Raw genomic sequence first — 15,293 nt, forward strand, 5'->3', positions numbered from 1 at the left:
AAAGAGAGGGGATCTTAGAAATGCGGGGCTGTTTTGCGTGGAGGCAGGGGTGGCAGCAGGCGTTTTCACCAGGTGACAGTCCCTTCATTCACGGCGGTCGGGATGAAGGGAAGGATCGAAGATAGGAGGTCTTTTCACTCCTTCCAGTTGTTACCTTTTATTTATTTATTTATTTATTTTTGTCTTTTTGCTATTTTTTGGGCCGCTCCCGCGGCATATGGAGGTTCCCAGGCTAGGGGTCGAATCGGAGCCATAGCCGCCGGCCTATACCAGAGCCACAGCAATGCGGGATCCCAGCCGCATCTGCGACCTACACCACAGCTCACGGCAACACTGGATTGTTAACCCACTGAGCAAGGGAAGGGACCGAACCCGCAACCTCATGGTTCCTAGTCGGATTTGTTAACCACTGCACCACGACGGGAACTCCCAGTTATTACCTTTTAAATGTCCTAGTTACGTTTGGTGCTTTGAAAAAGTATATTTATAGGAAAGAGAATAATTATAGAATTTTGCAAAGTTTTATAAAGTATTTTTTTAATTTAAATCTATCAGGTTAAAGTTGGGAAATAGGAGCAGGCTTTACATTTTTTGCTGATTAGGTTATAAGTTACATTTAAAGTCTACTTTTCCAGTGCAGTGTTACAAGCAGCATTCCTGCAGTGTAGGTGACTTGGGGTGAAGTGCGCTTATTAAGCGAAGGGTACAGTTTGATGGATCTTGACTTTCACGCCCTGGAGAAGCCATCGCAATCCGGGGAACGCGTGGCCCTTGGTGATCCCTCACTTCTGCACCACTCGCCCCCACCATCACCAGTATCGATGTGTTGTGTGTTCATATTCATTGTGTTACAAAATACTTTGTAATTTCCTTTTTTCTTCTTTGATCCATGGGTTATTTTTTATAAATGTGTTAGTACCCTGATATTTGAGGGATTTTTCCAGAGACCTCTTAATTTAATTTCACTCCAGCACAGAACATATTTTGCTTGACCTGAATCCTTTTAGACCAGTTAAGACTTGTTTTATGGCCCACAATACAGTCCATCTTGGTGAATATTCAGTGTACGCTTGAAAAGACATGAGTTTTGCTCTTTGGGTAGAGTGTTCTTTAAATGGCCATCTCGTCAGGGTGACTAGTGATAACAGTGTTGAAGTCTTTCACGTCCTTTACTCATTTTCTGTTTACATGTTCTGTCAATTATTGAGAGAGGGTTTTTGAAATCTCTGACTATAAATATGCATTTGCCTGTTTCTCATTGCATTTCTGTTAGTTTTTGCCTCATGCATTTTTGCTTTGTTTTTGTCTTTTTAGGGCCGTGTCCATGGCATATGAAGGTTCCCAGGCTAAGGGTCCAGTTGGAGCTGCAGCTACTGGCCTACATCACAGCCACAGCAATGCCAGATCCCAGCCTCATCTGCGACCCCCACCACAGCTCACGGCAACGCCAGATCCTTAACCCACTGAGCAAGGCCAGGGATCAAACCTGCATCCTCATGGATGCTAGTCAGGTTCGTTTCCACTTAGCCACGATGGGAACTCCCTGCCTCATGCATTTTGAAGTTTTTAATTAGGTATATAAATGTATAGTATTGTTATGTTCTCTTGATGAATTGACTCCATTCTTATAAAAGGAGCTTCTTTATCTCTGGTAGTTTCCTTTGCTCAGAAATCTTCGTGTGTTATCAGGAAGTAAGCTGAAACAGAGAGTTTGACTATTTCTTGTCTGTTAGGATTCTTGTTTTTTATTGCCTGGCAGTGTCATGAAAAACTGTTTCATTTATTTTGTACAGATTTTTTTTTCAGTAATTTTGGAAGTATAAGCCTGTTTTTCCATCTTGGCCAGAGCAGAAATCCAAAAATATTTTTTAAATTACTTAGGGATGAAAGGTGTGGGCCTCAGCCCCCTCATCTCTACACAGGCTTATACATGTAAAATCTTGGTTATAATTTCGTGAAGTTTCCATGCTTGAGGTTTAATTCATCCCGGCTTAGAAGTCCTTACTTTCCAGGATTCTCAACTCTACTTGCACCTTAGAATCACCCGTGAGAGCTTTCGAACAAATGTCTGTGTTTCACCAGACTTGTGAAATCTTCATCTTTGGTAGTGGAACCCAGACTTTGTCTTTAAAGCTCCCTCAGTAATTCTCACATACAGCCAGGCTTAGGAACAGTTCTGTTTTACAACGAAGGGCAGCTTCCGCTCCACTTGGGTCTCCTTCCAGTTACTGGCAGGGCTCTTCAGGAGGGTGGGACACAGCCAGCCAGTCGCCCCTTACACTGGATCTGAGTAGAATGGGTTACCTTAAAAACTTATGGATTCACCCTCAGATTTTGTCTTCACAAATTGTATCTGGGCTTTTAACAAAGGTGTGCACAGGTGAAGTTTTGATGAGAAAACTTTCAGTTACGTTTCATATTTTTCTTTAACAAAATGCAACATGTTAGAATATCTCTATGATAAACAAAAGACAGCTATATGTTTATTAAAGTGGACCTCAGAGCCCAAGAGCCTATAAGAAATATGGCTGTAAATAGTTAGGAATTGAAACATTTTAAAGCTTTGGGTGTTTTTAATGTGATGTACTTTGTATAGGTTTATGCTATGTCACATGTATGTATGACTTCAGGTATTGGTAATTCATGGTGGAAAATGTGCTTCATGTTCACTTAAGTGGGCCACAATTCATTTAGCTGTTTTTTTTAAAATGCAGTAAAGCAATAAGCAAGAAAATATAGAACAGAGCACTTGTCGTGAGCACTCGTCATAAGTAGGCTGGTGTAAGGTAGACTCTTGGCCTCCAAGATTGATTGATTTCACATTGAGTCATTTTCTAGAAATGTCAAATTGTGTAATGCATGGAGTAGTCAGTTGGGAATGGCAGCTACGTTTGTGCAAGATGATTCTTCTGTGTGATGTCTTTAATGAAAAACGTGAACAGCATATTTATTTTGTGTATTAGGCTTTTCAGTTTCTGAATCCTCTAATACTTCTAGACGTAATAGTGGATTTTTAAGGGATTCAATAACCTTATATAAATCTGGTTCACTTTCTCCCTCATTTATTGTAATCAACCTCTCCCTATAGCTGTGAACTTCGCCGAAGTAAATGAAGAGAACAAAAATGATCTCTTCAGAGAAGTGTTTTCTTCTATTGAAACCTTGGCCTTTACCTTTGGAAATATGTAAGTAGAGGATTGTCATTTAAAGAAATTTGGGCCTCAGTATTTCACTGAGAGTATGTCACAGTAATTCCATAGGTACATGCAAAGTAAAGTATTAACTAACATAAACTATTATCACAACTTTGGAAAAGCTACATTCTTGCTTTATTACTATATTTGGAGGTATTTATAGCTGCTTTAGAAGCAGCATCTATTTGCAAGTAACTGTGTGGTTTATGTGGGTAAATTCCTAGGAGATTATTTCTAAGGTTTTTAAAAAATCTAGATGACATGTTGATGGTAAAGCCTGTGACAGAGCAGTGTAATGACTGTTTTTTTATTTCTCTCTCTTTCTTTCTTTCTTTGTTTTTCCCTGGATAGCCTGACAAGCTTCCTCATGGGAGATGTAAGCAGTGATTCATTACTGCGACTGCCTGTTTCTCGGGAAAGTAAGGTAGGACGAGTTTGTGTGACAGCAAAGACTTTAATAGTTTTAACTTAATATTTCAGTAATAGCCTAGTCTTCATCTCAGTATTACTCTTTGATACTTGTTTAGTTTAGCAAGAAAAACAGATCAGTTCACTTTAAATATGATAATTTGTGGTCAGTTTCTGGACCAAAAATTTTATTGTACTTTTTGACTTTTTTCTTAGGGCCACACCGTGGCATATGGAGGGACCCAGGTCTAATTGGAGCTTTTCCTGCCAACCCACGCCATGGCCACAGCAATGCTAGATCCAAGCCACGTCTTTGACCTACACCACAGCTCATGGCAATGCCAGATCCTTAACCCATTGAACGAGGCCAGGGATTGAACCCTCAACCTTACGTTCCTAGTCAGATTTGTTTCCATTGCACCATGATGGGAACTCTTTTATTGTACTTTTTGAAATGGAACCATCATTTAAAAAAAAAAATCTGATAATTTTATAGTGTCTTCTTAATGAATCTTTATATCATATGGTCCAAAATTTTAGTAAGTAATTCTTAGCCATTTTTCCTTCTGACATTGTCATGGATCTTAAAGACAAATGCAAACTTACAAAAATAATGCAAGAAGTAAAGAGGGTATTAAATCTTTTCACACATCCTACAGTTGGTTAGTTACCATGAAACACTTATAAATAGAACTGTAGGGCTTAATTCTCCCTAAGAACATCCTTTATATGTCAGGATCAGGGCGTAATTGGGAGAAAAATTGCTATGAAATAAAAGGGCATGAGAAACGTATGTAGAATATTGATTTAAAGACTTATAGTAGGAGTAATATTTTCATTTGACAGAAATTTTTTTCCACCAAATGCAAGATATTTAAACAAACTGCATTAGAGACATATGTTGATCATTTCCTGTCATGGATTTAAAAAAAGATTGGAATTCAAATCCAAAAGGATTGCAACAAATATTTGGAAATGTGCCAAGTACTTGTTATTATATCAAAATAATATAAAACTACATCTTTCTTTTTTTATATAATGTTTTTAATTTTTTTTTCGTTATAGCTGGTTTATAGTGTTCTGTCAATTTTCTACTGTACAGCATGGTGACCCAGTTACACATACATGTATAGATTCTTTTTTCTCTCATTATCATGCTCCATCATAAGTGACTAGATATAGTTCCCAGTGCTACACAGCAGGATCTCATTGCTTTTCCATTCCAAAGGCAATAGTCTGCATCTATTAACCTCAAATTCCCAGTCCCTCCCACTCCTTCCCCCTCCCCCTTGGAAATCAAAAGTCTGTTCTCCAAGTCCATGATTTTCTTTTCTGTGAAAAGGTTCATTTGTGCCATATATTAGATTCCACATACGTGATATATGGTTTTTGTCTTTCTCTTTCTGACTGACTTCACTCAGTATGAGAGTCTCTAGTTCCATCCATGTTGCTGCAAATGCATTATATTGTTCTTTTTTATGGCTGAGTAGTATTCCATTGTGTATATATACCACATCTTCTTAATCCAATCCAGTGATCTATTGGTGGACATTTAGGTTGTTTCCCTTGTCTTGGCTATTGTGAATAGTGCTACAATGAACATGCAAGTGCATGTGTCTTTTTTAAGGAAAGTTTTGTCTGGGTATATGCCCAGGAGTGGGATTGCTGGGTCATATGGTAGTTCTATGTATAGTTTTCTAAGGTACCCCCTTGCTGTTTTCCATAGTGATTGTACCAGCTTATATTACCACCAACAGTGCAGGAAGGTTCCCTTTTCTTCACACCCCCTCCAGCATTTGTTATTTGTGGACTTATTAATGGTGGCCATTCTTACTGGTATGAGGTGTATCTCATGTTAGTTTTTTGTTTGTTTGTTTTTGTCTTTATGTCTTTTTAGGGCTGCACCCACCGCACATGGAGGTTTTTAGGCTGGGGGTCGAATTGGAGCTGCAGCCACTGGCCTATGCCACAGCCATAGCAATGCCAGATCCGAGCCACATCTTTAACCTACAGCACAACTCATGGCAATACCAGATCCTTAATCCACTGAGCCATGCCAGGGATCGAACACACAACCTCATGATTCCTCGTCGGATTGGTTTCCACTGTGCCATGATGGGAACTCCTCATGGTAGCTTTGATTTGCATTTCTCTAATAATCAGTGATATTGAGCATTTTTTTATGTGTTTATTGGCCATCTCTGTATCTTCTTTGGGGAAATGTCTATTCAGGTCTTTTGCCCATTTTTCAGTTGGGTTGTTGGCTTTTTTGTTGTTGAGTTGTATAGGTTTTTATATTTTAGAGATTAAGCCCTTGTCAGTTGCATCATTTGAACTTATTTTCTCCCATTCTGTAAGTTGTCTTTTTGTTTTCTTTTTGGTTTCATTTGCTGTGCAAAAGCTTGTCAGTTTGATTAGGTCCCACTGGTTTATTTTTGCTTTTATTTCTGTTGCTTTGGGAGACTGACCTGAGAAAACATTTGTAAGGTTGATGTCAGAGAGTGTTTGCCTATGTTCTCTTCCAGGACTTTGATGGTGTCTTGTCTTACATTTAAGTCTTGAAGCCATTGGGAGTTTATTTTGGTGCATGGTGTGAGGGTGTGTTCCATTTCATTGATTTGCATGTGGCTGTCCAATTTTCCCAGCAATACTTGCTGAAAAGACTGTCTTTTTCCCATTTTATATTCTTGCCTCCTTTGTCAGAGATTAATTGACCGTGGGTGTCTGGGTTTATTTCTGGGTTGTCTTTCTTAAATAATACAAAATATGAATGACTGTGTAAGGCACTTGCTACATGTACTATGGTATTGAGAAAAAAATTGTGACTGCTTCTGAAGTCATCCATTTGCTGACTCGAGAAGTGTTATGACTGTAGAAACCATATCAGAATGAAGAAGAACTTTAAGATCCTTAAATATTTTTCAGTTATTTATGATTTTACTTCAGTTTTATCTTTTCAAGCTTGCTGCTAATTTAGAAGGTGTAATAATCCATTATGTCAGTGTGACGGGTCTAAACAATTGAAATTTTAGGTTGCGAATTATATCTCCTATTCGTGTACTTCTGTATACCAATTCTTAATAGGGTAATACTTTTTCCTTTTTTTCTTATTTTCCTTTTCGCAGTTTTTAATTTACTCTAGAGATTGAAATTAAAAAGTCCAGAGTGATATGCTACTACTAATAAAATTATTTTGATGAAGAATTTTGAAAAATGTCTTTTAAAATAATAGTTGCCATTTATTTAATAGCATCTAATATATAACCTATATCATCTTAATCCTTCAAACAGCTTTATGAAGTAGTGTTCTTATCCCCGTTTTACAGAAGGGCACACCCAAGTCAAGTGAGTCTACATATGCAGCTCAGTGTCGTAGAGATACAAGTGATAGAGCTTGACCTCAAGCCAGGTTGCTTGATTCCTTTTGCACTGAATTCCTGCATATTGCCCAACTTAAATAAAAGCGCTCACAGTTTTGGTGGATAACCTTTTCCTGCACTGTCCAGTAAAGTAGCCACGTGTCGTATGTAGCTTTTTAAATTAAGTTTGCTTCTCATTTACTTTAGCTGGTTTTCAAATGCTCACGTAGCTGCTGTGGTTAGGAGCTACCTTACTGGCAGTGCAGATGTCGCTCATTGACAACGTCATAGAAAGTTCTGTACAGGCCGTCCAGTGGGCTTTCAGAGAAATTCTTATCGCGCAATAAACTGGTAAAAAGACGGCTGAGACGAGTCTTTGTTTTCTATCTAGATAGTTCTATTTAGATTGCTTCCATAACTTCCTGACTAATATTTTTGAAATCTACAGAATTTAAAGTTTTGAATGGATTCATTTATGTAAATGATGCTATTACTAAACAGTGAGGTTATTCATGCTTGCACCATGAGTACTGCTGTTGTAAAAAGCTCTATAATTCCTATTAAATGTTCTGGCATTTAAACAGATTTTTCAGGCCCTTTGAGTTCTAAATGCTTGAAATTCTTTCGTAGGAATTATGTCAGAGTAACAAATTAGAGTGAAAAGTTTCTGAAGCAGAGATCTGTTATCTACTGCACTAACCTTAATTTTGTTTTCTTCCATATTTTAAGTCTTTTGAAAATGTTTCTGTGGAATCAGTGGACTCAGCCAATGAAAAAGGTAATGCTTGAGGTTAACTTTAATCAAATGTTTTGTCGTTACTCTTTTTTTTTTTTTTTTTTTTTTTTTTTGCTTTTTAGGGCCACTTGCAGCATTTGGAGGCTTCCAGGCTAGGGGTCGAATCCAAGCTACAGTTGCTGGCTTGTACCACAGCCACAGCAACGCCTGATCCTGATCCGAGCTACATCTGTGACCTACACCACAGCTCACAGCAATACCAGATCCTTAACCCACTGAGTGAGGCCAGGGATCGAACCCACAACCTCATGGTTCCTAGTCGGATTCGTTTCCGCTGTGCCACGATGGGAACTCCTGCCATTACTTTTGATAAGTGTAAGATCTTACTTAATCTTTTCTTGCTTAGTAACCTAAAGTATTTATTTTTAGCGTAAAATGGTATGTGACGTTTTACATATAAAACTTAAGGAAAAGAACCTGCTAGAGTAGACAGACAATGTGATAATAGAGACCGATCTAGAATTATATAGGGCTTGTAATTTGATGAATAATAAAAGTACATATTAAGGTTAAAAAATATAATTTGAAACCATTTTTAGTTTGAACTGTGACCCTTTAATTCTGAATTTGTCACTTATGTCTTTTTAACCAGTTTTCATTGAAGAACAACTTAGGATTTGAATGTTTCTTTGTTTAGGGTCCTAAGCTCATATTTAATATATCTTACCTTGATATTTTTATTTTCAGGAAGTTTTTCTCCTATGGAATTAGACAGCATGCTGTTAAAGAATGCTGATTCTGTAGAATTGGCTCTGTCGTATGCCAAGACATGGTCCAAATATACCAAGAACATAGTTTCATGGGTTGAAAAGAAGCTAAACTTGGGTGAGTTGCCCTTTGGGGCATCTGATTAATTTTGGTAACAAGAGCTAAATTGTTTGGGATTCATTTTCTACAGACTATAAATAATATGATACCATATGAGTAGCTCTTTCGTTGTAGTGAATAAAATCACTGTTCGTTTTCTTTTCTTGAAATAGGAAAGACTCTTCTTTACAGTAAATACACTTATTGACATTACTGTGGACCAACCACTAGATCTAGGACACAAAGACAGTATAGTTTTTGCCTTTGAAGAGGTTACACTGGAGTGGGTGAAAAGAAATGCAATCAGATAATATGGTTAAAGAGATAAGAGCAATGCTAGATGTCCAAGCAGAAGGCAATGGAAAAATATAAGAAACATCTTAACAGCTAGTATTTTCCCAGTGTTTTATGGTTGACAAAATGCTTTCACATCCTTTAGCCCGTGTGATCCTTACCAAACCCCTAGGGAAGTGGGCAAGACAAGGTTATTAACCCCATTTTACGGTGGAGACACATAAGACAGGAGATTTGCCCAAGGTCAGATAGTAGAGTTGCCTAAGATCGTAGAGCAGTAACTGGAAGAATATAGAATTTACTCAAAGCCTGTGCTCTTTCTACTGCTTTATTTGCTTTTAATAGGGACTGTCCATCAGTATCACCTGAATAGCCGTAGAAAAGGGTAATACTCAGGTCTAGGTCCCATTCTCCCAGGGAGGTGAGATCTGAGCAAGTGTATTTTGAAAGTTTCCCGGTTGATGTTGATGAGTACTCCTGATTCAGTTCTTCCCATTAAGACTGATAGCTTCATAGCATGGTGCATACTAGTATTTGTGATCACTTTTTAATCAGGGAATTACAAATAATTTTAGGGTATGGAGGGGAAAAAATAAGTTGAATTTACCTTCTGATGCTTCTTTGACCTTTTCAGAGTTGGAGTCCACTAGAAATATTGTCAAGTTGGCAGAGGCAACTAGAACTAACATCGGACTACAGGTGTGTGGTCAGTGAACTACGAGGGTTCAGTGCCAAGAGATTACTCAGATAAGCTCCTGATAATGCCTTGCACTATCAGAAAATTTTGTAGTTAATATAGGAAAGAACTTAAATGCTAAATAACCTTTTAATTGACAAATTAAAATCCTTTTTTTTTTATTTTTATTTTTATTTTTTTGGCCATACCCATCGCATATGGAAGTTCCCGGGCCAAGGACTGAATCTGAGCCACAGCTGCAGCCAGTGTCACAGCCAGATGCTTAACCCACTGAGCCATAGTGGGAACTCCAAAGTAAAATCTTTTTAAATTTACTTGGATAGCCATTATGAAGCAAGTAGGAAATTCACAGTTTTATGTGAATGTTGATTATCTTGTTAGTTATAAATTTTGCTAACTAGTTTTAAAATTACTTATAATTTTCTTGAGTATTTTTCTTATCATATTTATAAGTAGTCATTTTTCTGAAAAAAAATCTAAACTTAAAAATTTCTCTTTTTGGGAGTTCCCGTCATGGCATAGCGGAAATGAATCCGACTAGGAACCATGAGATTGGAGGTTCGATTCCTGGCCTTACTCAGCTGGGTTAAGGATCTGGTGTTGCTGTGAGCTGTGGTGTAGGTCATAGACACAGCTCAGATCTGGCGTGGCTGTGGCTGTAGCATAGGCTGGCAGCTGTAGCTCCGATTAGACCTCTAGCCTGGGAACCTGCATATGCCACAAGTGTGGCCCTAAAAAGCAAAAAAAAAAAACAAAACAAAAAAAAAACCCAAAAATTTCTCTTTTTGAAGGATAGTTGGAATGGGAGCTAGAATTCTACTGCTATTTATATTGGAAAATTTTCTTTTCAATTTTAAATTTCAGGAGTTTATGCCACTACAGTCTTTATTTACCAATGCTCTTCTGAATGACATAGAGAGTAGTCAGCTTTTACAACAAACAATTGCAGCTCTCCAAGCCAACAAATTTGTGCAGGTAAAAATTTATATAAAAAAATACACTTTGTTTTTAAAAAGCAGCATACCTTTAGAAAACAGCTTTTCTCTCTCTCTTTTTTAAAAATACCTTTGGCAGCCTCTCCTTGGGAGGAAAAATGAAATGGAAAAACAGAGGAAAGAAATAAAAGAACTTTGGAAACAGGAACAAAATAAAATGGTTAGTATTATAAGTTTCACCTATTTGTGAACATCTGAAATCATCTGCAGTCTGTAAACACCTACCCTAGGAAGGCGCATACCTTACCTTACAGTTTTTCTAAAATGCAGCCTTAACTCTCTTGCCGAATATGCTGAGGAAGTACTTGTACACTAGTATTTCTTTCTTGTTCTGTGTTTAATACTTTTTTTCTGTGTAGCTTGAAACAGAGACTGCTCTTAAAAAGGCAAAATTGTTGTGCATGCAGCGTCAAGATGAGTATGAGAAAGCAAAATCGTCCATGTTTCGTGCAGAAGAGGAGCATCTTAGCTCAAGCGGTGGATTAGTAAAAAATCTCAACAAGCAGCTAGAAAAAAAGCGAAGGCTGGAAGAGGAGGCTCTTCAGAAAGTAATCATCTTTTCTGTTATTTGCAAGTTGAATTAGCAACCATCTGCTAAGGCTGGTTCTCAGACTGGAACGTGGATCAGGACCACCTGGGAGGCTTGTTGCAGGAGGCCACTGGGCGCCACTCTCCCAGGTCCTGATTCAGTAGCTCTAGGGTTGGACCCAGACAGCCTGCTGCTAACAAGTGCCCGGGTGCTACTGCTGCTGCTGCTGTTGCTGCTGGGGGTCCACACTTTGAGAGCCACTATGCCAGGAGATTTCTGCCTGTCCTTTGAATTTGGGGGTTTGTTTGTGAATGAAGTATCTTGGAGAAGGTAGTAGTTTAATTTTTCACCTGATTGTTCGGAAAGTTGGCCATTTAGGCAGCTGTATATGTGTGTATTCTTTCCAGTACCTCATAGCAAGCCTGGGCTGAGGCTCTGTGTTGTTTCTACGGTATGATATGACAAATTCTATAGGAAGATTATATGGAAAATGGTAAATAGAAAAGGTTCTTAAGTAGCAGTGGATATTTATTTTATGGTAGTTGTAAATCATACTTGACTATCTGTAAAAATCAAGTGCTCTTGAATCACTGACTGAAACAGAATATGTTTTAAAAAAACAGAATATTTCAGAACTTGGGTGCATAAGCCTTTTCATTTTCTTAATAAGTATTTGTTTTAAAAGATAGATTCAATGAGCCAGTGTTACTTTTTTTCTTTGATATTCCTGAAGGTAGAAGAAGCAAATGAACTCTACAAAGTTTGTGTGACAAATGTTGAAGAAAGACGGAACGATCTAGAAAATACCAAAAGGGAAATTTTAACACAGCTCCGGAAACTTGTTTTCCAGTGTGATCTTACCCTTAAAGCTGTAAGTAATTTCTTCAGTATTTTAAAGAGGAAAAAAAGAGTGTATCTGGCAGAAGGGAGAGGAATGCTCAATGAGTCATGATTCTTAGGGGATTTAACTTTGAGATTAATGGAAAGTTTAGAGTTCGAAAGGCGACTTTCAGTTTTTAATAGGGGTATGGGGTTTGAGTTACATTTTTTATCTGGTTCTGCACTCCATGGGTTGATGACTTTGTTCAATTAAAATGGAAGCCTGAGTGTTCGAAAAGGGCTCTATACCACTGTCTTTCTTCGCTTGGTGGACAAAATGGACTTAACCCCCGACACTTCCATCAGCAGTGAGATTTGTTCTTCAAAACTGAGTAAACAAAGTACTGAAATTGAACCCAGGTTTATTTGAAGACAAAGCATCCTGTTCTCAAAGGTTTTCACTTGCCCCTTTAAAATGGTTTTCATAAAACATTTATGTGCAAAATACAGTCAGCCTTCTCTGTCCTTGGGGTCTGCATCAATTGATTCACTCAACCATGGATTGAGAGTATTTAGGGGGAAACTTTTTCCAGAAATTTGCCGAGAGCAGACTCTGAATTTGCCCTCCGCGGGTAATTATTTGCACAGCATTTACATCACATTAGGTATTATAAATACTCTAGAGAGGATGTGAACTGTGCAGGAGGTTGTGCATAGTTTCTGTGCAGACACTACCATTTTATATAAGGGACTTGAGCACCTGTGGATTTTAGTATCCATTCGTGGCCTGGAAGAAGGTCCCCTCAGGTACCGAGGGCTAACTACCTTTTTTGGTGTACATTTCATGAATTTTAACACATATATAAAATCGAGTAATCACTACTGTCACAATCAGGATTCAGAACAGTTCCATTACTCCAGAAAAAACTTTCTCATGCTGCCTCTCCGTTCACCCCTTAGACCTGCAAGGGTTCTCCATCTCCTTCTGTTCTTCAGGCTTCTCCACGGCGTCATGTCGGTAGAATCAGAGTATATATCTTTTGGATGCTGGCTGCTTTTACTCAGCATAATGCTTTTGCGATTCATCAGTGCTGTGCATGTGTCAGTAGTTCCTTTGTTTTATTGTCAAGTAGTATCATCCACGATTTGTATGTACCTGGCTGTATATACCCTTTCACTAGTTGGACGTTTACCTTGGTCCCAGGATGGGGTGATTAGGAATAGAGCTACTGTGAATATTTATTTACAGACTTTTGTGTGAATATAAGTTTTCACATTTCTGGGGTAAATTCCTAGGAGTGAAATTGCTGGGTGGTGTGGCCAATGTCTGTTTATAAGAAATTGCCAAACTTTTCCAGAGTGCCCATAACATTTTTCGTTCTAACTAGCAACGTGTGAAAGTTACGGTTGTTCTGCATCCCTGATGACACTTGTCTGTTGTTGTTTTTATACATTGGCTGTTCTTAAGTGTGTAGTGGTAGTTAGTGGTAGTGGTTTTAATTTGTGTTTTCGGAATGACCACATCAAACATCTTTTCAAGGGCTTATTTGCAATCTGTATTTTGCCTGGTCTTTTTAATCAAATTGTTTTCTTGTTATTGAGCTTGCGTCTTTTGGCTTCCAGTCAGAAGCCTCTCTTTGTTCTTTTAGTGGTGTGTAGTATCTTTCAGGGAGCAAAAAGTTTATTTTGATGGACTCTAACTTAACAATTTCATCTTTTATGGGTCATGCTTTTGGTACTTTATCTAGGGTGCTTCATTTAATCCAAGGTCTCAACGTTTTTTTTCTGCTGAAGGTTTTATAGTTCGACATTCAGAAATCATCCATTTTGAGTTAATTTTTATAAGGTGTGAAGTATAGGTTGAGGTTCATTTTTTGCATATGGATGTTGTGTTAAAATTGTACCACTGGGACTTTAATTTATAGCGGTGACTGATATGGACAGATCAGTGTCATTGAAAAATGAATTAGATTTCCTGAGAGAAGGGGGCACGCTGGGCCGCACAGGGCCATATAAGTACCAGGTTTGGAAAAGCAGAAGCTGAAGTGAGCGGGGAGAGCTGAGTACAAAGCCTTTATTGGGGTTTGTGAGGGAAAGGCAAGGTAGGAGAGGATAAGCAATACTGGACTGGCTAGTCTGAATAATCCCAGTGGGCTTTGGGGTGTAGCGATGGCCTCCAGTTGCTCCGTCCCTGGCCCTGGGATGATTTAGGACAGGGGAGAATATTGGCTTGATGTGTGATAGGTAGAAATGGTTGGAGGATTGCATGTGACAGACGTGCATTCTCCGTGGCTAAGAATTGGCTGGCCGTAGGAGGATCAGTCTGTCCTCAGCCAGCAAGCTTTTTAAGATGTCAGACCATCATTGAAATACAGAAAACAAAAAACATGGTTAATACAAGTCTCCACTTGTTCCAGTACCATTCGTTGAAAACATGGTGCCATTACCATTGAATTGCTTTTGCATCTTTGTCAAATTCAATTGACCACATTTTTGTAGTTCTATTTCTAGATTCTCTGTTTTGTTCCTTGGAGATAGATATGTATATATGTCTGTCCTTTGGGCAGAACCCTACTAGGTTGACTACTGTCGTATAGCGGGTCTTAAAATCAGGTACTGTGAGTCTTCCAACTTTATTCTTTTTCAAAATTGTTTTGAGTATTTATGATTCTTTGACTTTGATTAAAAATGTTATTTTTTTTTTGTCTTTGAAAACATGCCCCCCCCCTTTTTTTAATAATTTTTTTATTTTCCCACTGTACAGCAAGGGGGTCACGTTATCCTTACATGTATACATTACAATTACATTTTTTCCCCACCCTTTGTTCTGTTGCAACATGAGTATCTAGACATAGTTCTCAATGCTACTCAGCAGGATCTCCTTGTAAATCTATTCTAAGTTGTGTCTGATAAGCCCAAGCTCCCGATCCCTCCCACTCCCTCCCCCTCCCATCAGGCAGCCACAAGGCTCTTCTCCAAGTCCATGATTGATAAAAATGTTATAATCAGCTTCTCTGTATTTACAAATAATCCTGCCAACATTTTGTTCAGAATTGTGTTAAATCTTAATCAGATTAGGGAGAATTGACTGTATTTGCAGCATCTTAATTATATATAAAGTTGTCCTGTCTGTGAACACAGTATGTCTTTTCATTTATTTGGGTATGTGATATTTTTTAATCAGTATTTTGTGGTTTTTAACTAAGTCTCTCCCATATTTTGTTAGATTTAAACCCATGTGTGTATATGTTTATTTGGGAATCTATTGTGACTTGGTATAAATACATACATACATTATGTATATGTGTGTATGTATCTATCATAAATGCACACATTTAATTTCTGATTCAGTTGTTCATTGTTAGTGTTGAGAAATCAAGTTTTTTTGTTGTTGA

The 15,293-nt window shown here is 38.0% G+C and overlaps 1 protein-coding gene across 2 annotated transcripts in view; it reads left to right on the top strand.

Moving 5' to 3' along the window:
• ARHGAP29 (Rho GTPase activating protein 29) overlaps positions 1–15,293 on the top strand; it is a 76,139-nt gene that overhangs the window by 31,385 nt on the left and 29,461 nt on the right. For both annotated transcript variants that reach the window (XM_013997364.2, XM_005663656.3), the window contains exons 4-12: positions 3,089–3,185; positions 3,546–3,618; positions 7,691–7,739; positions 8,445–8,582; positions 9,493–9,557; positions 10,420–10,530; positions 10,630–10,710; positions 10,910–11,098; positions 11,813–11,950. In XM_013997364.2, coding sequence (XP_013852818.1) covers positions 3,089–3,185; positions 3,546–3,618; positions 7,691–7,739; positions 8,445–8,582; positions 9,493–9,557; positions 10,420–10,530; positions 10,630–10,710; positions 10,910–11,098; positions 11,813–11,950 — 941 coding nt within the window. The remainder of the gene's footprint in view (positions 1–3,088; positions 3,186–3,545; positions 3,619–7,690; positions 7,740–8,444; positions 8,583–9,492; positions 9,558–10,419; positions 10,531–10,629; positions 10,711–10,909; positions 11,099–11,812; positions 11,951–15,293) is intronic.

This window comes from Sus scrofa, chromosome 4 (assembly GCF_000003025.6).
Source record: "Sus scrofa isolate TJ Tabasco breed Duroc chromosome 4, Sscrofa11.1, whole genome shotgun sequence".
Taxonomy (NCBI): Eukaryota; Metazoa; Chordata; class Mammalia; order Artiodactyla; family Suidae; genus Sus; species Sus scrofa.